General features: G+C 33.4%; 1 protein-coding gene across 3 annotated transcripts in view; it reads left to right on the top strand.

The window, feature by feature from the left end:
* Positions 1-26,393, top strand: part of LOC142323388 (uncharacterized) — a 287,796-nt gene that overhangs the window by 237,040 nt on the left and 24,363 nt on the right. For all 3 annotated transcript variants that reach the window (XM_075362952.1, XM_075362950.1, XM_075362951.1), the window contains exons 3-5: positions 17,559-17,715; positions 25,094-25,268; positions 25,907-26,109. In XM_075362952.1, coding sequence (XP_075219067.1) covers positions 17,559-17,715; positions 25,094-25,268; positions 25,907-26,109 — 535 coding nt within the window. The remainder of the gene's footprint in view (positions 1-17,558; positions 17,716-25,093; positions 25,269-25,906; positions 26,110-26,393) is intronic.

Genomic DNA, 26,393 nt, shown 5'->3' with positions numbered 1-26,393 from the left:
GTGTCGTCGCAGAATTATTTCAATGTCTATAAGATAATTTACCTGTTAATATTTCTGTTTTCAATTACAATTTGTGATTGTACTCGAATAATGATAGTTATTGTTTAATTAATCTGTGATAGTTGCTAAGCAGTTATTGTTTCTCTTCGGAATAATATTGATACAACATGTAACTGCTTTCCGCTTTAGATTTCCTAGAAGATTTTCATTTAAGTTATTTCTGTGCATTAAAATAATGGAAAACAAGATTGTTGACTACTGTTAAACGGTCATCATCATACTGCAGAAAAAGTATATATGTACACATATATATGTGTGTGTATATATATATACACACACACACGTTTTAAGCCGGATTATTATTATTTAGAATAATAATAAAAATTTAAATACAAAAGAAAATTAAAACAGTAAAAAAAAAAAACTATACAAATAACTGTTGCTCTAGGAAATTCCAATAGAAAGTATAAATTTGATTTTAAAATATCTTAACAGCTTAAACCTGCAATCCGGATCGCTCACTACTACCTAGTGCACTTCTTTTACAAGTTCGATCGGTAAAACTTATCTACAGAAACATAAAATCTTGAACCGATCAAAGATATAGCCCTGTTTACGGACAGAATTTTGAGGGCAGGGCTAACAGTTTAACGATTGAAAGCTTTCACAAAATTACGGTTTAACAAATTTAAATTTCAAACTGCCCTGTCGTTTTTCAAAAATTAAATTTCTGCCCCGCTATCGATGAAGTATGTTTCCCAACTATCTTATTTCCTGTTTGTAACGCGGATTACTATAGTTTCTAATAAATCGATCTTGTGAACAGTCTCCGGGCAGTCCTGAGAGTCGAGTCGATTTCTCATGTCTCCAATATAAACGCTCCTTTATTCTTGTTTCAGTCTTTCTTATGATCTCTGTTTCATCTTACGAATGACAGCTTTTTCGACGGGTTTAGTATTATCTTTAGTGTTTCCGAAAACACGTTCTTCGGTAACGTTAAAGTTTTTTTTTTTTTTTTAATATTTATTACCATGTAAAGATGGTGTTTTGGCATAAGTTGATTTCGTATTAGTAAATTATCCGAATTCAGGTTTTAAAATTAAACCGATATGCGTTTCAATCGCCGCATAACATAGACCGTGCTACAGGGCACCGTTCCTGTTTCATTAGGACTGTCAATACTACTAAAAAATTAATAATATTATATCGTGATCGCAAGCGATACGTTAATTTCGCTGATTTGCGAAAGCCGTAACCAAAATAAGTTTTACAAAAAATATTTAAAATTTTTCCATTACCGATTACATTTTTAGTAATTACTAATAGTGACATTCGTAACGATAATAATAATTTAGAAAAGCGCATTTCCCAATACACCTTTTCCCGATCGCCACCAACATATTATTTATATTTCGTTCATATAAATCGATATTTAATTCTCGGTTGTCCGCTACCGTGAGAAATAAGAGTAGTTGCAAACATTTATTATCTTTTATGTTATCTATCGAACTACACGGACGGAAGTCTAAGCTTGTTATAATAATTTAAGCGTCCATTATTTTGCGTCTGATATATTTGTTTAATTAAAATTAATTTAATTAAGTGATTAAAAATCACTAATTCTTGTACCGTTTTTTTTTTCATTTGCGCGCCAAACAACGTAGGATGTAAAATTGTAATAATTTTGTTTTATTTATTTTTTTAATTTACTTTTTATTATTAATTTGAGTGTTTTAAGACGATCATATTTTCTATAAAACGTAATAAAAATGATTTACGAATTTAAAAAAAATATATTATTAACTCCGTAATCGTTTGTTCCTAAATTAATTACAATGTAAGACAAGTATTCGTTCGTTTCCGAATAATAAGTTATTCAAGAATATCTTTTATAAAAAAAAAATCCTTTGCTAATAGATCGACATTAATTTAAGTAATTTATTGTCCTGATTTAAAGTTTTTTTTATTTTTTACTTGGTTTTATCATCTTTTGACGTGTTAGAAGCAAAAATCAATATCGTCAGTTGTTTTGACCCAATATTTTACATATTTTAACGTGTTTCATTCAAAATTTAATGCGACCGATGAGACAAGACTGATAAAAAATTTGATTACGAAAATTAATTAGTGCGAAATAAATCTAATTACTTCGTTATTGAATTATATAGAACAATTTTGAAGTTCTGTAGAATATATAATCTTTTTATTTAAACATCTGTGAACATTTCATTTATTAGCGTTTTGTATCTATTATTATTAGTGTTTTTTAATTTCTCATACATGGTACCGCTGATATGTTAAATAAATAAATTAACAATTAGTGTAATCCACCTTACCGATTGATACGTTCTCTTGATCTTTCGGCTTACTTGGAAGCTATCATCAGGAGTTAAAATTATGCATTAAAGTCAGAAAGTTTAAAAATCATAATTAAAATTTAAAATCAGTCATGACTGTTCCGGTCCTACTAGTATACTTTGACTTTGCCGGTAAGGTGGATTATATCAATTGTTATTTTATTTATTAGTATTTTATTTTTATATCAAAAAATAGAACGGAAATCCGTTACGCAAAGAATTAAAAAAAAAAAAAAAAAATTTTTAGCTTTAAAAAAGAACTACCATGAATTTACATGTACGGATCTAAAGAAACTGCGGTAAAATCTTGGACCACTGCAGCATCACAAATACATATCTAATTCAGTTTTTATTTTAATTCTTTTTTATTTGAAGTGATACATTAACTAAAATTCATAATTATATCTAAAAATTGTAAATGTATTAACTTAATAGATTTAATAAAATAAACTGTGCTACTGAAAATTATATGGCAGAATTATATTTGTAAAAGTTAAATGCGTATAAGATGAGGGTATTTTTAGTTCGTATTATGTAAAAGCTAACAAAGTTATAATATTGGTTCTATAAAAAAATCTTTTAATTTTATTTGAAATAAATCGGAGTGTAGATTGTATAAATAGGTAGTAATTTATTTAATAGTCCGACGGAAGCGTAATAAATGCTTCCTCGTATATGTCGAAGTATTGTGATGAATCGTGTTGAGAAAATAATTTCTCTTGTACGTTTTGATAAAAGTAGTAGATACTTTTACTTTTTAAGAATAAGCGAATACAACTTCACGTAACCGTCTATAATAATTATCGTACGCTGTTGTGTTCAGAATTTTGTATAACGAAGTTTTACAACGTTTCAAGATTAAATTCTGCATTTTTTTTATTATTAAATTATACTGTCAGATTCATTAGGGATATGTCGGAGGCAAATTACTGATATTTCGCCGTGATATTCAGACAATCTATTCTTTTATATAAAATTCGACGCGTTTATTGTTCTATTTTTTTTCGCGTAAAACAGATAAAATGTTATATTTCCGCAAGGTATCGGTTTCGTTTTTAAACCCTTCATAATCGAATAAATTACAGAATTTGTACGCGTGTCTGTCCGATCACCCGATTGTTATAATAATTCCTGAAGCGTTCGTATCGATATTGTTTATTTTTAAATTCGGTATTATTTCAATAATATATTATTAAATCAAAGATCTGTCAGATTTATAGTTTAAAAGTCAAATGATGTACGTTATGAAATATTCAAACTACTGCGGTTAATGTATGTTGTTTCACGCACTCGTAATAATTGTACAAAGCATATACAATATTGCCGGTGTAATATAAATGTTTTCTTATCGGACCGTACGGTAATACTTTGCTGATCTTTTCCCTATTTTTAACCTTTATATATTGTTTATTTATTTATCTTAAAACATGTCTTTATGTTTTAATTGAAAATCAGTTGTTTATCTTTTATCGGAATATTCGTCTTTTGTGTCGAATAATGTTCGGAAATAATCCCGTAATATCTACACCTTATAATTATTTTCTAATATATTTTTTAGGATTTAATTTTAAGATGTTTCTAAAAAATTCAAATATTAGTGCCCGAAAAGGAATGTAATCTGTTTAGGATGTATGTATGTTTGTTCCACCGTAGCTCAACGGCCGAACCGATTTAGATGTACGACCCCGTTTCGGAATCCTTACTTTACCGGGAACGTCATAGGCTATATAAATATATATGTAGTAGTGGAGATTTGCCGGTTGAAGCGCAAACTTTAATGAATTAAATTAATGAACTGTGAGCCTCTATCGCTGTGTTAACTGGGTTTGAACTGAACGATTCTAATCAATCGAATTAATAATATTACAAAAATAATAGAATTAAATTAAATATTAAATCAATTTAAAAAGCCGGCCTCCGTGGCGCGAGTGGTAGCGTCTCGGCCTTTCATCCGGAGGTCCCGGGTTCGAATCCCGGTCAGGCATGGCATTTTCACACGCTACTTGTCACTATTCTCATCCTCTGAAACAATACCTTACGGTGGTTCCGGAAGTTAAAAAAATTAAAATAAAATAAATACTTTCTGTTTAATAATCATGGGCTTCCCGTGGGAACTGCGTGTGAGACTAGAGCGGTGAGTGAGGTGATGCGAGCACCTCGTGCGAGGCTAGATCGATGGAAAAAAACCATTGTTGATGGATACCATCAACTGGAAACAAACGTGTTCCCCTGGGGCGCTGTTTTGGGAGGTGCAATCGGGTGCTCTTATAATATCTCTGCGAACAATCTTCCGATTTTCAAAATTCAAACGGGGTATTTGTTAAGTTGAAGGCTAACTTTTGCACGTATCTGGTACGCTCTCGATTTAACAGATCACGGATATTCGGAAATGTTGTTATATCTTCGCAACCGATCTTCCGATTTTCAAAATTCAAACGGGATATTTACTAGAACAGAATCGCGATGAAACCAAACCGGAAAAATTAACCGATATACTCAGAAAAATCGAGTGGCCTGCGCTTCGTCGAAACCCCCTTGAGCCCGGCGAGCTTCCACAAACGGTCTTTGTAGAGTTTGGTGACGGTACGATTAGAGGTAATGCTGTCGGCATCGGATTGAGGATCGAGCCCACTGTCGTCGAATTTGATACTTTAGGGATCAGAACAAAGTGGAACGGTGTATGCTGCCACTAATATTGTGCTGGGCTGTGACGGCCATAAGCTACAAGGGTCTACCTTAGATAGAGCCATCTTAGATCTTAACACTCACATGTTTTTCAAGGGCAGGACTACGTAACACTGATCGCATGAGACAATCGGTGAGTTTAGCCATTAGTTGTTTGGATCCCAGATAATTATTGTATGATCCGCACGATATAAAGTCTCTCGAGGAACTCAGTCGCTTGAGAAATCTGTAGGTTTAGATCGGTATACGCCAATTAAATAAATAAATTGAAATATTTACATTTTCCTCATTTGGCTCAGTACGTTTTATCCATAAGTTTTCGAATCGTGAATTTTTCTCGGTGATCACTAAGAAGCATTAAATATTAAAGAAAGTTATTTTAAAAACACATGTGCCAAAAAATTAAAAAAATAATTAAATAAACAGCTAAAAAAAGACAGTAAATCGAACTCAAAAAAGAAAACAAGGTGTGTTAATAAAGGACTAAACATCTTTATACAGTATTTAATTAAATAAAATAACGGGTGACCAGTCAACTTTCAAACAGTTTTAATTTGTTCAAATATATTTTTAATATTGTAGAAAAAGCAGGCATTTAAAGTTTCTCACCAGGTCTTACATCGATCGATAAAAAGATTTTGCCCTTCAGCAAAAATATAAAATATATATTCTGTATTAAAGAGCCCCCCCCCCCACGACTGCATTTAAATATTTTCCTTGAAGGACTAAATTGTCTTATCGATGTAAGACCTGGTGAGAACTTAACCTTAAATACCTGCTATTTCTACAACGTTAAAAATATATTTAAACAATTTAAAACTGTCTGAAAGTTGATTGGTTGCCCATTATTTTATTTAATTAAATACTGCATAAAGATGTTTCGTCCTTTATTTTCATACCTTATTTTCAGTTCGATTTATTGTCGTTATTTATTTATTTTTTTTTTTTGGCGGTCCTGTTTTCAATTTTTATAATTGTTTTTATTATTTTCGTAGTTCTGATTATAACATGGAAAAACATCTGAGCTATTACAGTAAATAATAATACCGTGCTCTATACCGAATTAAAACCTTATTTTTACTACGTAATTTTATTTACAACCAGAAACTTTTTGTTTGTATTTTTTTTTCCAAAAAAAAAAAAACGATTTTCATCCCTTAATATTACAAATTCGATTTCCAAACTCCATATTTTTCTATTGAACAATTTCAATGAATAGTTAACATATATTAATATACAATTTTTTTTTAACCTCAATAACTTTCACGTTGTTCCGGCCATTATTTCGACCTTACTACACGACATTTTAAAATGATAAAAACTATTTTTCCTGAATCAAAAAACTAAAACTAATCATGTGAGGTATATAAATAAAAATTCATTAAAGATAGAATTTCAGGCGTATTCTTAGAGTTACATTAAGAGGGCTGCGAACAAGCTGTTAAAAATATTTTGATCCAAAACGTATTTTTTCTTAGATATTTGTCCCTCAAAAAAGTCGTGTTAAATTGCTTTCCGAGCTCATAGAAAATGTTTTTCGCTGGTGAGAAGACGAAACCGTATACCAAAAACATAGCAAATAAATTTTCCTCCAAAATGTTTGAAAAATTTACGAGAACCGGTTATTTTTCTTGTTAAATCTTGTTAGAAATATATCCTTAATAAGAAAGTGGCGAAAAAGTTTATCTGTCAAGTCGGAGATGGTATCCCGTAAAGCAGAATTAAATCTAGATATCCACCATCCTTATCTGAAAATTCAGTTCTTTTGTTGTCCGACATACGGTCATAAAACAACAGACTAACAAGAAATAAAATCATTAATAATAATCTATTTTCTTTATTAAAAATTCTTGCTGAAAAAGTAACGACCAGATAATGTGGATCTGATAAATAGAACGACGTACTGAATTTTAAATCGCACCGGATATCGATCTACGTAATGCAGTAACTCGTTTGACATAATCTTACTGTGAAATTAAAATAAATGATAGATATGATAACTTATACGTTCAGTATTTCTTATTAATATAGTAAAAACAACCACAATTCATATGTTTCAGAGTACATATTTACCTCCACGTATCGAATCGTAGACCGCATCTGGAACTCGAAAGACCGAAAGCGTAAAAACCATTTCAGTACTCCCTTTCGTGTAGATCAAAGTTATTATAAGTCCAATCAGTTATATTTTTAGTTATTCTAAATGAAAAATAAAAATAATCGTTGTTATACGGGTGTATCTAAATTAGTTGTACAAAAGTAACCTTTAATATGAAAAAAGTAAGTAAATTATAGAATTGTTTTATACATAACTGAATACAGTATATCTTCAAGTTTCATTCCCGCCTAACACCGTTCTCGGACTACTGTATCCTTGCAGGCTACCACGAATATTTCGGGGAGTTCTGGCCGTATCAACAATAGTGACGACCCCTAGGGGCCCCCAACTGCCTCCTCGCCCAAACTATACAGACATACGTTCATAAAACAACAGACTAACCAGAAATAAAATCATTAATAATAATCTATTTTCTTTAATAAAAATTCTTGCCGAAAAAGTAACGACCAAATAATGTGGATCTGTAAATAGAACGACGTACTGAATTTAAATCGCACCGGATATCGATCTACGTAATGCAGTAACTCGTTTAACATAATCTTACTGTGAAATTAAAATAAATATCCACTTGGCGTAACGGTTGAAACTGTTACTACTCTTCCGATGTTTTCTTTCTTAATATGCGCTCGCTCATGACGGATATAGCTTCCTAGTAGTCCTCACTATGTAGCAGTTTTTCTATTAAGTTTACGGGATCTAACTGTCCAACTACGCCTGACACGCCCTTCGTTCTGTGGTCTACCTATTGCTTACAAAGAAGGTGTGCTCCGCCGTGTCCTCGTTACCGTAGTAAGTACACCTGCAATCTTGCCTTCAGTTCATCTTAGTCACAAAGGAGTTAAAAGCTCTGTAGCCCGTCAGCAACTGCGTCAACGAGAAATTAACTTCCCCGTGTTGCCGACGGATCCACCTTTCAACATTTGGGATAAACTAGATGGTCCGTCTTCCCACATTCATCGCCTCTCACCTCTGCTGCCATCTAGCTATCATTCTGTCTGATACAACCTCTTTAGACTCCATTCGCACGCTCAACCCTTTCGGCTATTTTGAGGTAAATCCGGGGACACCTGCGGGGAAAACGCTCGCATACACAGTCGGTCACCGCATTCACAACTGAAACATCCAAGCACACGCTCACGTAACACAACTCATGCAACTCCAAGGAAAACACCAACATAAGGAGTAACAAATCACTCGCACATCACGACAAGGGAAAAAACACACGTAACACAGAATTTTTTCCATACAGTGAACACCCATGGTAGCAACAACTCACGCAACCACAATAACCAACACCAAGAGTAAAAACTCACACAAACAGACTCACAACACAGAACTTACCAGCCCAGTACTTACCAAGTGGCAGCATTCTTCCGTAGTAACGAGAATGCCAGCGGGCACCAGGAACAGAGTGCCCACGGCTTCACCACACCAAGGCGACCCCCAGACGCTCAGGAGGCGCTCGGCCACGAGCCTGGGCGCCCTCCAACGTTTCCTTCAGGCTTCTTCTGCAGCTCTTAGCTCTTCCATTATGAAATTATTGAAACTTGCAATTGCCGTCCACTGCTGTTCTTGTTCTTCCATTAAAATGTTGCACCGGAGTTCCTCTGGTGCGAACATATCCTCACGCTCCAGTACATCCAACATACGCCGACGAGCAGCCTCAAATCGCTCACAAGCAAAGAAAACATGGTACGCCGTTTCCTCCTCGTCATCACAGGCCGGACAACGGTCCGAGTGGTTCAGGGCAAACCTATAAAGGTACGCCTTGTAACCCCCGTGTTCCGCCAAAAACTGCGTAAGGAAGAAATCAATTTGGCTGTTTCCTTTCACACCAAGCTCGAATGTCCTCAATCAGACGGCGGGTCTACCGACCCTTATGGCCTGTGGCTCACCGTTACTCACATTAGTTCTTGGTATAGGCCTGAAGTTGTTCCTTTTCCTCCTGGAGTGGTAACTTTCTAGTTTCCGCCCGTTTCACTTCGAGAGCTATCAGTAGATCAACCGACATTGCCCCCGCAAGAACCTCCACTGCCTCGCGAGATATCATGGACCTGAAAATTCACCGATGCTGAGGCGATGGCGGTGTGAGAAACACAATTAAACGCGTTCCTCACATCTAATGTCACCATCGCGCACATCTTCCCTTCAGCAACGATAGTACGGGCCGCATCAGTCACCTACGCCACCGCGTCCAATGCAAACTTTCCAGCTCGGAAGCCAAATTGCCTCGTCGAAAAGCCGCCAGAGTCCTTAGTTATTCGGACCAATCGCAGCTATATTATTCACTCCATGACGTTTCCATCACATCAATCATCTCTAGGGGGCGAAAGGAAGACGGGAGAGACGGATCGCGCCCAGACTTCAGTACTGGAACAAGACGTCTCTTCCAAAGTTCAGGGAAGAGCCCTTCTTCCAGACAGGCATTGTATGTTTCTAGGAAAACATCTACATGTGCCACAATTGCCAGCTTGACCACTAAATTTGGCAAAGCATCCGCGCCTGGGGCCTTATCACGCAATAGACGTTCCACTGCCTGAACAATTTCCTCTTTAGTAAACGGCAGAGGACTTCCTACCTCATCTGCATCCAAAAATACTCCTTCTCCATGGAGGAATAAACCATTAATTATAGTCTATACCTCCTCGACTCCTGGGGCAGTACGAGTTCTCGGTTTAAGGGCACTTTTAACTAGGATTTTATAAGGCCTACTCACAAATCATTCATTCTCTATCTCCTGGATTAATTTTCTCCAATAAGCTCTTTTAGAGTCCTTTATAAGTTCCGAACTCTCTCCGACACTTCCTGTACCTGTTTGTGCAATACTCTCTGGCAGAGTTTTAGTACACTCTCTGAGCCTCCCGTTTGGCCCTCAGGCATTGTTTCCGCTTTTGCACAATCTCCTCAGTCCACCAATAAACCGAAGGGCGTCTCCCCTCCTGATATACCTTCGGGGTAGGAGATCATCGCAGGCCTCCACCAAACAGTGTATTTTCTCTTCCGCAGTGGTAACCTCAGTAACTTTGTGGACGTTAAGTCCTTCAGTAAATGCATGAGGGTCAATTCTCCTCACGCTCCAGCCATGTATCAGGGGCCGTCCAGGTGCACTGTGTCTATCGTCCTCCACGGTAATACATATCGCCTGGTTGCCACTTGCAGTAAAATCCTCCGATACCCGCCAGTCACCAATCCTCGACGCGTGGGTGTGGTGGCAAAGATAACATCAATGGTCGATCCAAAAGTCCCTCTCCGGTAGGTAAAAGTGTTCCCCTTATTAATACACATTAAGTCCAGGGGTGCAGCCATCTCGGTCAACAGTCTTCTCCTTGCGTCCGTTCTGGCAGAACCCCATGTCGTCGACCACGCATTGAAATCGCCCGCAATCAATGCAGGTCGTCGCGTAGCTATGTCTCCAGCAAGCATAGACAATACCTCTTAATCCGTTCAGTGCTCACGTTAGGCGATACATAGCAGCTATATACATAGATTCAGGTGGGACATCTGCCTTTTTACAAAAGGTAGCCGTATTGAACATTTTTAAATGAAACTTGAGGATATACGGTATTCAGTGTTGTATCAAACATTCTGTAAGTTATTTACTTTTTTTCATTGTTAAAGGTTATTTCTGTATAACTAATTTGGAAATACCCTTATACAGAGTGAGCAACATGAAACCGAACCGCTGCAGAATCAGTAGGTTATGTTGGAATGAAATTTTATGAATAATACGTATAAATTAAATAAGAAAAACATAAAAAGTAATTTAAATGTTGTATTTATTTACCTTATTGTTACAAAAGATGTTCAAAATGACCACCTTGGGCATCGAAGCACTTTTATGCTCGACTGATCATATTGAGAATCGTCTGACGCAAAACGTTGTTGTCAATTACGTTGATTTCTCATTGAATGTTCACCTTCATTAATATTTTGGGGGTTAGATTCATAAACTCTCGGCTTTTTGTAGCCCCAAAGGAAAAAATCGCAAATAGACAACTCTGGAGAACGTAGAGACCACCGTCCTCTGCTGACAGCTCGTTCATTTGTGAAAGCTGCATGAACGCGATTCAGTGAGACGTTTGATATGTGACTAGTTGCTCCGTCTTGTTGGACGAAGCTGTTATTCTTTTTCATTATCAGTAAAATTCTTCGAAAATTATGAGGTAAACTTGTGTATTGACAATCCGGTCAAAAAATATTGGTCACACTATACGATACCAGAAACGGCACACCAAACACCAATTTTCTTATTGAAGTGGAGTTTCAAATATCCCGTGAGGATTCTTCGCTATCCAATACCTGGTGTTCTGCGAATTAACATGGCCGGATAAATTAAACCGTGCCTCGTCTGACATGAAATATGACATCGGGTATATATGTCCACCAACAATGTTTTCGAGAAGCCAGTTGCAATAATAAAGTCGTTTCGGTTTGTCTGTCTCCTTCAGTTGTTGCACAATTGTAACGCGGTATGGTTTCAATTTTAATTATTGAAGAATTTTACGACAAGATTTGTATTTAACACCAGATTGTTGAAATAACTCGCGTAATGATTATTTTGGATCGGCAATAATTCTTTCAATATCGGCAATGGCCTGTGGAGTCCTAACGGAAGGTTGCCTATTTTGTTTTGCATTTGAAACCGAACCTGTTGTACGCCATTTTTTAACTAAATCGTGTATGCTACTCTTCGATAATCACTCATTCGGAAATCTTTCTACGAATACTTGACGTGAATACAAACGACCCAGAAGGAATTAGACCTCAACTATAGCTATCCTCTCCTGGATTGAATAAGGCATTTTACACAAACACAACTTTTTATTCCCCTTGCCAGTGAGGATGGACCAGCATTGTGCATTGCGCACCCTCAGCGGTTGCCACGCCTCTAACCTCCCGGGACTCCGCAGGATCCGGCTATGCCGTTTCCTACGGAGGTCGCTCACCCGGTAGAGCGGGACTCTGTCTTTTATGTTGACATTGCCTCTAACTGTACTCCCTCCTCGAGGGAGGGATCCAGCCGGGTCTCGGTCTTTTATTTTCCTACGAACTGAGGGGGTCCCCGGTCAGTCAACAAGGGCGGTCCACCTCAGCGAACCGCCCTCATGAGCAGGGCTGCCCCTGTAGTCCCTACCTCCAGACTACACCCCGTTACATTCTTTGATCTTTATAATTCTCTTGACCGTGGTAACAACAGTGTCCCATTCACATTTACCCCGTAACATGAACTCAATCGTATTCTTCGGGATCAATTGCACACTGTAAGAGCTTGCCTTACTTCATCCCATCTATAGCACAAGTATATAGAATATTCAGTCTGTTTAATATCATCATTCAGATGTTGTTCTTCTGCCGAACCGGTGGAGGTAGGCTCTAAACTCTCCGTGACCAGTTAACAGCTGCGAGAGATGGAAACCTACCTCCCCGTGACGCCTGTTAACCCACATACCAACCTGCGGGATAAGTCTTTTAGTCCAGCTACCTGTTCTTGACGCGTCTTTCTGTGTTTGCCACTCTTTCAACATCTGTCTGCGGGCTTCACTTCTTGATACACCGCCATTTACTCTCTTCAACTTGCGGACACGCAGGCCCTCCGCTATCACTTCAACAGCGTTTTTAAACACTTGTTTTGTATGCGGATACAATACGTATGTTCACTCGCTGTTGCAGTGCTGCTACTCGCCCAAGATTCCTCTTTCTTTCGAAGGCCTCGGCCCAAGCCGGGATCGCGTAATATATTATCGACATCGCAGTCGTTAATATTAACTTCCTTCTTGACGAACGTGGTCCCTGATGGTTGTTCGTTAGCCTACCTAGTTTGCTAATCATTGTTTCAGCTCGTTCGGTAACTTTATTCAAGTGTTCAGTATATAATCTTTTTTTTTGCAATTGTACCAGGTGGAAACCGGACCCGCTTTTAAAATTTAACTCTGTCACCACCTCTGCAACAAACAGCCACCTCGAATAATTTCCGGTCACACAATGGCAAATAGTTGTTCAGTACTATTTTCATTTACTGAAAAATGTTATACTCCACACTTTTTTCCCCTTTTCGTGGAATAATGAAGAACGAGAAGCAGAAAATTTAATCAAATGACAACACGCTTAAGCCGATTCCATCAGTTGATATAGAATAGCCCTAAGGTTCACAAACAAACAACATGGGGGACGAACAGGGATCAGACAACCTCTACTCACCCTCGTTCCGCCTCCCTACCACGAACAATGGCCTCCACCATGGCAGCTACGGCTTTCCACGCAGCCTCCGACTCGAGTATCTCGGTGATCACACGCTTTCAGCCACCAACTCCCCGAACTCCTCGACTACTGGGCGCCGTACATCATACCAGCGCCCACACCAGTCAGTATATAATCAGCTCGTCTACAACCACACGCCTAAATATTTAACAGATCTAGACGCGGGAATGACAGTATCGCCTATTCTGACCGTTATTTCTCTGATTCTCCTTCTACCAGTAAGAGCGATCGCCGAGGACTTCGTCGACTTCTCCGCTAGCCATCTCTGTATGTTATCTATCGCAGCAGCGGCACGATATTCCACTTCTTACTCTGTCTTTCGCTAGTTGTGCGAGAGTATTTCGTAAATAGTGTTGAGCAGCGGTATCATTATGGATTTGGTTTTATGTTGCTCATAATTATGGACATCGATAAATAAAGCAAAGTTATCGAATCGCACTCGATATCGATCTTCCTAATCGCGTGAATTCGATTTGCAAATAACGTGAAATTTAATAATTAGTTGTAAATTCAGTAATATGTTCCAGAAAATTGAAACCGAGCGACTTAGATATGGTTCTAGATAAGTAAAACAATTTATCGGGGTCGGTTGCATATGGATGTCGAAGTAAACTGCGCAGTAAAATTATTTGAAAATCGAGTGTACGCATTAAAAAAGATGGATATCCAAGTGCGACTGACGATTCGATGACCTGTTTTATTATCTTTACGCATAAGATAATAAAGTTAGTCGTTTTTACTTTCTTAGTTATAATTAATGAAAGTACAACTAGCAGTAAAGAGTTTTTACATTAATTTTGATCTCGCTGAATGATTGTATATGAAAGAGTTGTAGTACGATTTAGGCCGGTCTGCATCGGGTGTGATGTACGATTTGATTTATTTATCTTGATACATGTGAATGTTAATATTTTTTTAATTAAAATTTATCGGATGTGCAAGTAATTATATACAATTTTCATATTTATCAATCGTATTAATCTTACTGTAAAATTATTTGTAAATGAATGTACGCATCTAGCGGTTAGTAATACGATATCCAGGTACAATCTTTGCTTTGATAAGTTGTTTTTTTTTTTTTGTCCAGATGTACGTTTTGTGGTGTTTACTTTTTAACGAAAATTATTGAAAGTAAAACCGGTTATTAAAATTTCTTCTGTTATTTTCAATTTTTATTTAAATTGTAGATTATTTTAGAAACGTGTACGGTCGATTACTTTATCTTAACTTTTATGAAGATAATTCTTTCAAGTTGCAAATGTATATTAGTTGTTTTTACTTCGGTTTTAATTTGTGTTTACTGCTAAATGTTAAGAATTTTGTTAAGTCCTTTTAATCTGTGACCGAGAGATTACTTTGCGTTATCAAATTATGGGACCAACAAATCGATATTTAGATATAATTTGCATTTTGATAATTTTTTTGTATTTATTCTAATAAATTGATTTTTCCTACGATGCGAACATTAATATTGATTTTTTAATTTTCATTTTAAATTAGTCAATTTCAGTACTCTTTTTAACATTGTTTTCCTTACTATTAATTTTTAAGGGTTTACCAGTTAATTTTTAAAATTAATTTTATGACATTGGTCGACTGATTTTTGAATCGATCGATCATTTTGAAAGCGTTTTATATATCCAGATCGTGTTTTTACCTTTTCTTCTAGAATTAGTGATGGTACAACTGACTATTAAAAATACCGCATTTTATGAATATCAATTTCCAGGTTCAGTCGAACATTTTGAAAACGTTTCATTTACCTAGATGGATTTATACGTCGAATGATTTTCACTTTAAGTTGGAATTAATATCTACGCGTGTAATTATTTAGAATTATTGTGGTTATTTAAAATTTCCATCGCATCGTAATATTATTTTGGAAGTAGTTTTAAATTTTCTTGATTTCTTTTTTTTAATGGAGTTTACATCGATACTAGGTTCAAACCAGGATTTTAGAAAATTGTTTTTCTTATTTAAATGAATGCATATGTTTTTTGTTATTAATCTTCAGATAAAGTTATGTAAATTAAAGTAATCGTGAACATTTTTAACGATCGGTTTTCATTTTGTGAAATGAGATTACTGTTAATCACAGTAACAGATCGATGTCTTAGATAAGGGGTGCACCGATCAAAAGATTTAGTTTGTTTTCTTTCTCATGTACAACCTTGAGTCATGGATGGATGTAGTTAATTTTGATATTTAAAATGCGTTTATGCAGCTACTAAAATGTAAAATGATTTAAAAAATAATAAATGATCAAATGTCTTTTCTATTAAGCGTGTACTGTATACTCGTAATTTACAATAAATTCTATTTCCCTAATCGATTATTGAAACAGAGGTATAAAAATTATTAAAAAGTCTCTCTTAACAGAAGTTATCAAAAACACTAAATTTTTTGCGTGTTTTTAAGTCTTCCGTTTACGATTGCTCTTCTGTTATAGTATTTTTTTTAATGTATTCGTTTTACATATAGAATACATTAAGGTATTTTTTCATATAGTTATTACAAAACATTGAACCTAATGGGTGTTTAGATAATTAATGTGTTGATGGGTGTATTTTGTGGTTTGGTCGTACTGGCCAAATACATAATAAATTAGTTGGCCTGATCTTTCTATTTTAATAAAATGCCAAACCCCTTTCTTACTCTAAGCATTATTTCATTTATAAACAACTCCTTACCACTTAACCTTTAAAAGAGATCTAAAAACTAGGTGATCGAAGTAAATTTTATTTAAATTTTTGTATTATCAGATGGTATTTTGATATACTATCCGTTAACTTCTTCAAAAATATATTTTGAACTCTTTTTTTCTTCTTTGTTTTAGGATAAATTCGGCGCAAGTATTAATGTAATAGATTATGTCTTTCTAATTTTAAAATGCCACAGTCGCCACGTTTTGTTTATGTACCGCATTTCTTAAGTATATTTGCTGTAATCCTACATTTGATATACAATGGAGTACTGTTTAACACGATTAAATCGACGATAACACATCTGAAACAACGTTGTCAAATTTACACTTTGTCGTTTACATTAATGTGGGATCATCAGTAGTATTAACACACCGTTTATTATTTCTAATTTTGTGTGTGTTTTTGTGAAATTCATTGAATTTGAGTAACTGGAAACGGTGTTGCGTGTTACACGTTTGAAAGTACTTTTTTGTGTTCTATTCTTTTTTTATATTAATTTAGCGGACAGTACGTTTAGTAACAGTATCCCTTTGTGCCTGTTTGTTCCTGCATCTTATTTTGTCCAACTATCATTTTTATTTTCATAAAATTAGGGTTGTTTACTCTTTTTTTCTGTTTACGGTTCCTTATGTTCTGCTAGGTGTACTGTCTTTTCAAATTCCCGTAGAACTTATATAGCAGTTGTGTATCGTCCGGCTGGCCGTTAATGATCGAGAAATATTTAGATAAACTGTTTTGAATTTTGTATAATTACATCATTTTGTATACTTAGTTACTCCTGAAAGTTAAAAAAAATTATTTTTTTTTATTTTACTAGTAGTTTTTTTTGCGTATTTTACTGTATCAGGCATCGCTTCGTCTGTACGGTCCTGGAAATGACGGTTAAATACTTGGTTTACTTTAATCAGAGGTAGATGAAATGTATCCGCTTCCACTATCGTTTAATTTCCTTATCCTTCTTTCCTTCTTCCTTGGATGTGTTTAAAAAGAATCGTATCGGTCAACGCCCCCAAGCCGTATACAGTACCTTGTACTAATCGTTAGGGCATCCTTTTCTATATCGTGGTTACAGGATTTTCTGGGAAAATTTTTTTCTACTTAAGGATTGCATAAAAAAACAGATGTTTACAAGGTAAGCTTCGTCAAAAAATAAAAATCTAATATAATCATTAGTCCGACTATCTACGAGTCAAAGTACCGATAGAATAAGAATAGCAATGTCTTTACTAGGATTTGAATTCGGGTCCTCAAGCATCGTGGATGCGTTGCGATTTTAGATGATAATTAACGATGTTAACTATTTAAAGTTACATACGCCTTATGTATTTCTAAGAAAATTTTCCTGTCTACAAGTAAAATATGTAATATTATAGCTGTTTATGTTTTTAAGTGAATTGAAATTTGTATTTAAATTACCGTTTTGTTTATGTTTAGGTTGGGAACTCGTGAAGTTCATAATAATTTAGAGAAGAAAAGAAGGGCCCAATTAAAAGAATGTTTTGAACTATTAAAGAAACAGGTACCTATATCACCAGAAGAAAAGAAAACCTCAAATCTTAGTATATTACACAGCGCTATAAGGTATATTCAGGTAGGTGTTGCGATATGTTAATTATAATTTCACTTTATGTATTTTAATTTTAATTTTTTTTTAAGTATTTTGATATAAAATAATGCAATTGTGATATATATTAGCTCTGTTCTATTTATTTTTTCGTTTGGTTTTCTTCTGTTGACTGGCGGTAGCGGTCATAAAATATGATACACAGTCGTGGAAACTTTTCAACCTAACATACAAAATAAAATCGTGTTTCTTCACGAAGATATTAAAGGAGTACATAAGACAGTACATAATATTTTCTTAGATGTTTTAACCGTAGGTAGATTTGACACGCGATGTGAAAATGTTTAACCATTTTCAAAAATTATCAATTCTCAATGCGCGGGCTACTAGTGAAACCGAGGACTAACAAATTGGTTTTTCCCGTTGCCTTATCATTGAACGGAATATAAGCTAACGCATCGGCAAACCAAATGCGTGGAAGTCGAGGCCAAATTCAAGCCGTTAGAGAAACTTCTTCGCTATATTTTCATTAATAACTACTGTACGTACATTAAGCAATACTTACGTAAGATTTGATAGGTTGTCCCTCAAGAGCTTCAGATATATAACAGCTTTATAAAAGAGTTGGAATGTCAGTGTAAAATAGAAAATTAACCGTTACGTATGCTATAAAGAAATAGTCCGTTATATGCACTGTTTCTATTCATCAGGGGAAAGTATATAAAGTTATAAAAATAGGCAAAAACATGAATTTATTTTTTCAGTGTTTAAAAGATGTCCTAGAAGAACCGAATTAACGCGTCCTTTTAGGTCGGTATTATTTTCTTCCATACCGATTTTCTTTTAAAATCCACTTTCTTTATTCGTGGAACTAAGAGGAGCCCGCTTAATTTTTATTAAAATTTATAAATTAAAATGTGTTAATGTTCGTCTGATATGAACTGTACTAATATTTGTCAAAAAAAATGCGTGGTTGATGGTATAAAAAGTTACAAGCATTCGGTCAATATAAAACAACCTGAAACAAAATTTTTGTTTTACTAATTTGTCATGAAGGTTACCAGTTACAGGATAAAGATGTTTTTGTTTAAAAATATTGGATCCAGATGTCTCAAATCTATTTTTATGCAGTTATTTGCCAAATGTTTGTATAAACTAAATTAGTGAAAAGAGCTTCAAGTTTTGTTACCACCTATAGTAAAACACACACACAGAGAGAGAGAGAGAGAGAGAGAGCGAGAGAGAGAGATGTTGTAAGGATTAGCCTAATTATTTCTGTTGCAATTACTTTTATTGAAAATATAATCTTTACTGTTTCTTGCCGATTATTTTACATAGTATTACTTAGTTTTCTTTGAAATTTTATTAATTAAAAGGTCAATTAAAACTTTCAATCGCAGAAAAAATTATTATTTAATTTTCTTATGGAATTGCTTCAAAATTGAAGTAAAAAATCGGTAAACTTCTTAAAAAACCACTCTGTGATAGTTTTGCCCTAGAATTAGGATTTTCCGTAAAAACGTTTAATTTAATGGTTTCATTTAATACTAATAATAATTTCTAATTCGATTTTCATCGAGACGATTCACCGAACTTATTTTAACATAGAGGTAAAATGACGTTCATGTTTGCAAAGGATTTTATTTTGAATTTATCTCTGAAAATTTGGCTAGGAGCCATACCCTCTCTTTGTGAGAAATAGTTGTTTTTTTTTTACATTTATTTATTTCTAATATAGTAATTTGTTAAGCGTTATAAAAAAAATTTGAAAATGTATTTTTTTGTACACATATGATGGAGTCAACGTTTACTGAACCAACAGGTTTAGTAAACGCACAGCGGGCAACACCCGGGCGAAGCCGGCTGTAGTCGTCTAGTTAGTAAACAATGTTTAATCAAATCTACAGTTGGCAAAACATAGCGCTCGATCTGATGTACGTGTTACTAATAATAACCGATTCGTGTCGGTGTGCGTGATTTACATAAATATAAATAAATATTTTCACGAACTTTTATTTTTTGTTCGAGCTGTACAGTCGGTCATTGGCGTTAAATGGTGCGGCGTTATGATAACCAGAAATAATTTTATCCGTCTCGTCGGGCGGCGTTGCTGATCGCACCGAATTTCTTGTGCAGTAAGCCGTACGGCATAATAAGGAGGCTGCCAGGCCGCCTGCCTTGTGCCGGGGCACGTGTGAAATTGATGCTTCGGGTGGGGTAATTCTGCTTGTGATTGGGCCAAGGTTGCACAAGCGGCGCAGCCACGTGTTCCTGCTAATAATCTACACGTCGTACGTCTGTGGCGCTCTCTGCCGTGCGATTCATACATAATTAACCTATATATTTTTTTACGTTCAACACTGCACGCGTATGTTTGTTTATATACTTCTCGTTCGCATTACTGTAAAATTTACTGATATTAACCTACCCGCGTTAAGTTTATTTTAAAATAAATGTTTTAAGTAACAACAGGACAGTGAAATCGACCTTTATCATCGGTTTTTCAGTTTACGTCAACAATGTAATGTAGTACCTACTCGCCTGTTTTCGTAGAATAAATGTTACGATTAGAATTAATTTTTGTTAACGTAGAATTAAATATTTTTTGATCTTATTTGCCGTTAGAGTAAATTTAATTAAGATTAAAGCACTCGTTTTGGGTTATTTTTGTTTATTGCAATCGGATTTTGGCATGTTTACAACCGTATTATTTTTTTGATTATGAATTTCTAGAATGATGCCTTTAATAATAACAATAATAATAAAGCACATATACACACAACTATTTTGTTTTTTGTTTACGCATGCGCCAACAGATAATTTTGTTTTTATTTTACAAACCGGTTTGCCGTTCAAGGACATTACTTTTATTTACTCTTACGAATGAATTAATTTCATCGATTTCCCAAAACAATTAACTCGAGTTATTTAAAACTTTATCTCTCGTACCCGTATAATTTTTGTTTATTGCGTGCCCCTTTACGTAAACTTAATATTTTTATTCATCTGAAATAAACCGTTTAACTTATAGACGAAGATGGCCGATTGATTATTCCCAAGTTGGAAGTAATTTAAAATGGTCGTGGATAAAAATAATTATACTAGTACGAATTCACATATGAACATTGATTCGCTAATTTAAATCATCTACGTAATAAATTTTTTTTGTGTTGTCTACTTATGGTACGTTCAAAATATTTTTATGTAAACAAATTATTTGAAATGTGAAACTAACAGTTTTAAAAAATAATCCCTGTTATTAGTAATATTAATTATCACTCATTTGTTATAGACAAAAAAAAAAAGAATTCAGTGTGAATATTGGAACATAGTCAGACTTTTTATATATATATATATAATGTACAAAGTGGACATACCCACAAATATTTTTAAAATATAAGTAAATATTTTCTTTAAAACAGGCCATAATTATACTACATCTGGAATGGTAGATGTGCTTTTCCTTAGATAAAAAGAAGGAGGTGTTTTAGCATTTCCCTGGAAGGATCAAGGAAAACCTTGATCACAATAGCATTATTAAACTCAAAATTAATAGATAACAAAGAGAAGTGGCTTTAAAAAGGAAAGTTTTGTTTTTTTAAATAATTTTGTTTACATGAAGATATTTAATATTAATAAAAATAAAGAACTGCGCTAAACGGTTATTGAAATAAACTGGAACATAAAATTATACTCGAAAAGTGTTAACAGATAATTAAAAATTAAATATCATTATGAGTACATATTATTTATATTTAGCCACCTATAAACACGCCAAAGTAATAAACTTAATACAAATATAACAATTTAACTATCTTTATGAATATATATATATATATATATATATATATATATATATAATATTTAATTCAATAGATAGATTAAAAGTTAGATACTACTTTATTGAAACGCATCAAAGTCATAAATAATTTATGTAAAGAATGCAAGATTCATATGTATTCTTGAATCGCCATTAATAGATTTCAACTTGACGACCATTTGTATCTCTACAGCAGCATTTCAAAATACATTCATGTAACCATCCAAGGTTTCAATCTTTTACAGTTTGATATACCCTGAATGAAAAAAAATCAAAAGAGTTGATTTTAATCATCTCATTTTACCCCTCTCTGGGCTTGATCTATTATTTCCACATTCGATGAACTGTTTAAAAATGATTGATTTATGTACCAAATCATAGTAGTGAAATGACAAGGGCACCATTTTGTTGGTACCTGTTTTTTTTTTATTGATTTATGTACCAAATCATAGTAGTGAAATGACAAGGGCACCATTTTGTTGGTACCTGTTTTTTTTTAATTATGCTCTCTGCAATCAACTCAAAACATGAGGAATTGCTACAATACTTCAAAATGAAACGATATAGAAATACTTTCTTAAGGGAAGAAGAAAGGTTTATAAATCTTAGATTTTGACAAAAAACATTAACATTTGGAACTTCCCTCATTGTACTTATTTCCTTTATTCAATTGATAACTATTGTTACTTGTATTTATGTTAAATGTCTGGAAAAAATCATATAAGTTAATAAATTTTCATTAAAATAGTACATTATTTGTGATCCATCCAGTCAATGTATGTATACTCACTGTGCCTAAATTTATGTGTATGCATATGAGCATGCATACATGGTTGTGTGTGTATACATTATACAGTAGTAGTAAAAAAGATCATTTTTAACTGGACATTAGACATAGTATTTTAAGAAGTCTGTTTAACTTAAACTTTTATTAATTAAAAAAAAAAGAAAGAAAGTTTGATTGGGAAACCACAGAATAATTGAAAGTGTTACACTATAAGTTTAAAAAAAAAAATGTTAGTAAGTTTGATTCGGTTTCTTATTAAAAGTTAGTAGTTTTGTTGAAATAAAAAATGAACTGAATCATCAGCTAGTGCAATAATAATAAGCAGAAGAATGCTTGACATTCTTTTTATACTATAACAATTCCCATATGTATAAAATGTCAGTCTTAATGAAAATAGAATTATATTGCTTGATAATTTAAACAAAAAAATGCAGTAATTAATAGTCGCCGATCAGCATTTATATCAAAAATAAATGTACTAGAAAATAAATAACCTAAACAAAAAATATAACAAAATATAAACAAATACTAAACAAAAAATATTTATTACATAAATATGTAAATAAATATAATAAAAGAAATACAACAGTAAAAACCAATAATCTTATCACTTAATACTGAATCTATGAGTTTAGATATAAATAGTTTATAATATTTATGTTGGAAAAACAACCAGTTCATTTACGACTCTATTATAAAAAATTTAATAGCCAGTTCAGTGTAACAAAACCGATTATAAAATATGAAAAAATTGTATCGGGTAGAATGTAATTTCTAGTGAGTATATTAAATTTATCCAATATAACATTTATTTTCATCAATAATAATTTCTAATATCTAGAGATTGTTATTGATGAAAATAAATGTTATGTTGGATAAGTTAATGATATAAATTGACATTGACCTTCATGGTGGTGATATTATCAAAGCCTTTCAGCAAATATAAATATACTGTTTTAATTATTTTATTTTGAATATTATCAGAAGCTGAAAAAATATATTAGTTTTCTCAGGAAAATCTGATTAACTTAGTTTGCACATCATATTTTACACTAATCGGTTTTAAAATTATTTTTGCACATCTACTATCATTTGCTCAATTAATTTACATTATTGCAATCATTGCAGTTTACTGCACTAGTTATTTGATTATCTTATGAAAAGAAAACTGAAGTGGAGTTGAAAATAAACTGTATAAAATTACTGTTCAGTAGTACTTAGTGTTAATAAAAATTTTCAATATTTTTATTACTTAAGTGTAATACTTTGCCCATATTAATGCTAGTAATTTATTTAATTATAGTGACTTTAATGAAAATAAATCCTTGTGGGTTTACTGTAATTTAGGTAATTACATTAGAATAAGATTGCACGTGTCAAATGTGATGTTTACACAAGGATATTTTACACACTCCAAACAAACAAGGTTTCCTGCATTTAATCGAATGGAAGATATGAGTAAATAAATGTACATGCATTATCTAAGCGATTTGTTTGATCCCTTGAGCCTTTTAGAACGGTATTTATTATATCTCAAGTTAATCATTTTATAAATTACTTCTCCTTGGAATTGTGTTATTGATTTATTAGTTAAACTGTTTATTTCATGTATATACACATTAATTTTAAAGTGTTTTTATCACAGAACAAAAGAGCACACTAAATACCAAAGTTTTTTATTTGATTTTTATTTAATTAAAAATAATTAAAGATTATTTTTAATTTTTCTAGAATCATCAGATTATCTTCTAATCTGATGTTTTCAAAACATCTGGAACATCTTAGGAAGTAGTAGTATATTGAATCCAAAAGGGTGCATAGATTATGGATAAATGCAAATGTTCGAGTTGTATTCCATAGATTGATACTTATAAATCATCTGCGTACTTTATTTTTCATTCCTTGTTCAGAACACATCTGTTATGTACTTCTCTTCCAAAATTCTGTAGTTTTAATCACCTTGTTGATTGTTCAAAACTAAGTTTTTATTTATATAACCATCTTGTGTATTCGAGCAACAGAATAAATGCTCAAGGATTGGGATTTCTTCACAGTTACATCTCTCATCAACATACCTCCACATCAGTATTGCTTCTACTACCAGAAACCCTTCTTAAATAATTTAATGCCCTCTATGTAATATATGGTAGCTACTTTGTAGTCCCTGTTTGGGATCAAATTTACATTCTTATGTAAAATTTCTATACTTGACAGGTCGGGTTTCTGGCTGTAGTTTTCTTTGAATAAGACTGCTGCTAGATTCTCTTAAAGTAGTAGCAATGCGGTAAATTGTATGTTAAAATGCTGGAACTGAATAGTACTAAAACAACTTCCTTTAAGATGCTTAAGTACTTTTTGGCTAGGCTATTTTGCAGCACTCCTGTTACCACTAGTCTTACTTTAAATGTATCTATTTAATACTTCCAAGCTTGGCTACTAGCCATTTAAAATAATAAAACATTTCTTAACATAAAAATTTCTTTATGAGTATGAACAACATTTTAGAGTTCTTTTGGATGTAACAGACAGTGTAATTCATCATTTAAATGCTTGTTTTGACATAGTAATTGCATTTACTATGTCAACAACAACAACAACATCTAAACAATGTTGTGTTTATGGATGCATATCTTAATATGTTATTCTGAACATTTCTATTGTTTATGCTAGGTGATAAATCTATAATGTGAACATGTGTTTTTGTATTTTATATGAAGTTTATGTTAAAATTTGACTGTTTCTTTTGTTTAATTTCATCTTATTTCTGTGAGTGTTGTAACAATTATAATCTGTTGCAGACTTTGCGACGAAAAGACCGAGAATATGAACATGAGTTAGAGCGGTTGGCCAGGGAAAAAATAGCTGCCCAACAGCGTCTTGCAGCACTTAAAAAGGACCTTTCTGCACAATGGGACCACATTGATTTCAACACACTTTTACCTAATAGTCTTGAACCTGAGTTAAGGCGACACAGTAAGTTGAATAACACTATATCACTTTAATAATAGAGCAGTATAAAGCTAATAGTAAAAAAGATATTGATACACCTTTAAGGATTTGTTTTCTGACATTGATTTAAGAAATTGAAAAAAATGACATCTATGTAATTTAGATATGTATACATTTAGACAAGTGCTGTCACACCATACCGCAAGTTTTAAGTAAGTTAACCAGGCATTTAGGAATTCGATTAATCAGCCACCTGGTCTGCAAGTGACCAGGTTGGTGATCTCTTACTGTTCTCAGTGACTTGTTAGCTTAATAAATGGAAGGACTTGAAGAAAGGTAGGAACTCAGTAAAATTAGTTTTTTTCTCAGTGTTTCATTAGCTTGTATGAATATGGCAAAATTTTGTTGATCTAAACATTTTTTTTTCTGCAAGATATAAAATAACACATAGATTAAATTACTTTTGAATTGAAAGGATTTTCTGAAAGGCGTAATTACTATGTAGCAATTTTTATGATATGTATTTATTGCACTCTTAAAAATCTTTGTGTGCTTCTGCCAAAAACAATGGACACCAGGAATTTTTATAGTATCATTCTATATCAGAATTAACCTTTGTACTTTTATGTTTTGTAATGTGACTGATTTTTTTTTTTTTGTAGGTCAGAGTGATGTTGAAGAAGAGGATAGGGGTGATATTTGCAGTATTCAAAAGATGACTGCTCATTTAAAATGTTCTACTGGAGCAGGCACCGGAGGTACAGTTTATAGCAGTCCGTCTTCTTTATCCAGTACATCATCTCAGTTACAGACTGTTGCTTCACCGATATCAGCTACAACTGAACTAATGTCCCACCATGTTCAGGTAAAAACTGACTTATTTGAAATACATTTGTTGGATTTCAACAAGTTGTAACATATTTAAAAGTTTCAATTATTTTCCAAGTTTGATTCTGCAATCTCCATAAAATTTTTGATTGCTTTTTCTATTTCTATGAAATTAATTCCAGGTTTGGACATTTCATCAAGTATCTAGTTCATAAGGATTAATGCATATAATTGTTCGATGCAAGTACATTATTACAAAACAGTTTTACAACTTAAAAAATGTTTCACAGGTAGATAAGGTATTTCTCTTTAACCTTCCAT

This window comes from Lycorma delicatula, chromosome 4 (assembly GCF_047948215.1).
Source record: "Lycorma delicatula isolate Av1 chromosome 4, ASM4794821v1, whole genome shotgun sequence".
NCBI lineage: Eukaryota > Metazoa > Arthropoda > Insecta > Hemiptera > Fulgoridae > Lycorma > Lycorma delicatula.
The sequence above is the reverse complement of the archived record's forward strand: the minus strand, read 5'-3'. Positions and strand labels throughout refer to the sequence as shown.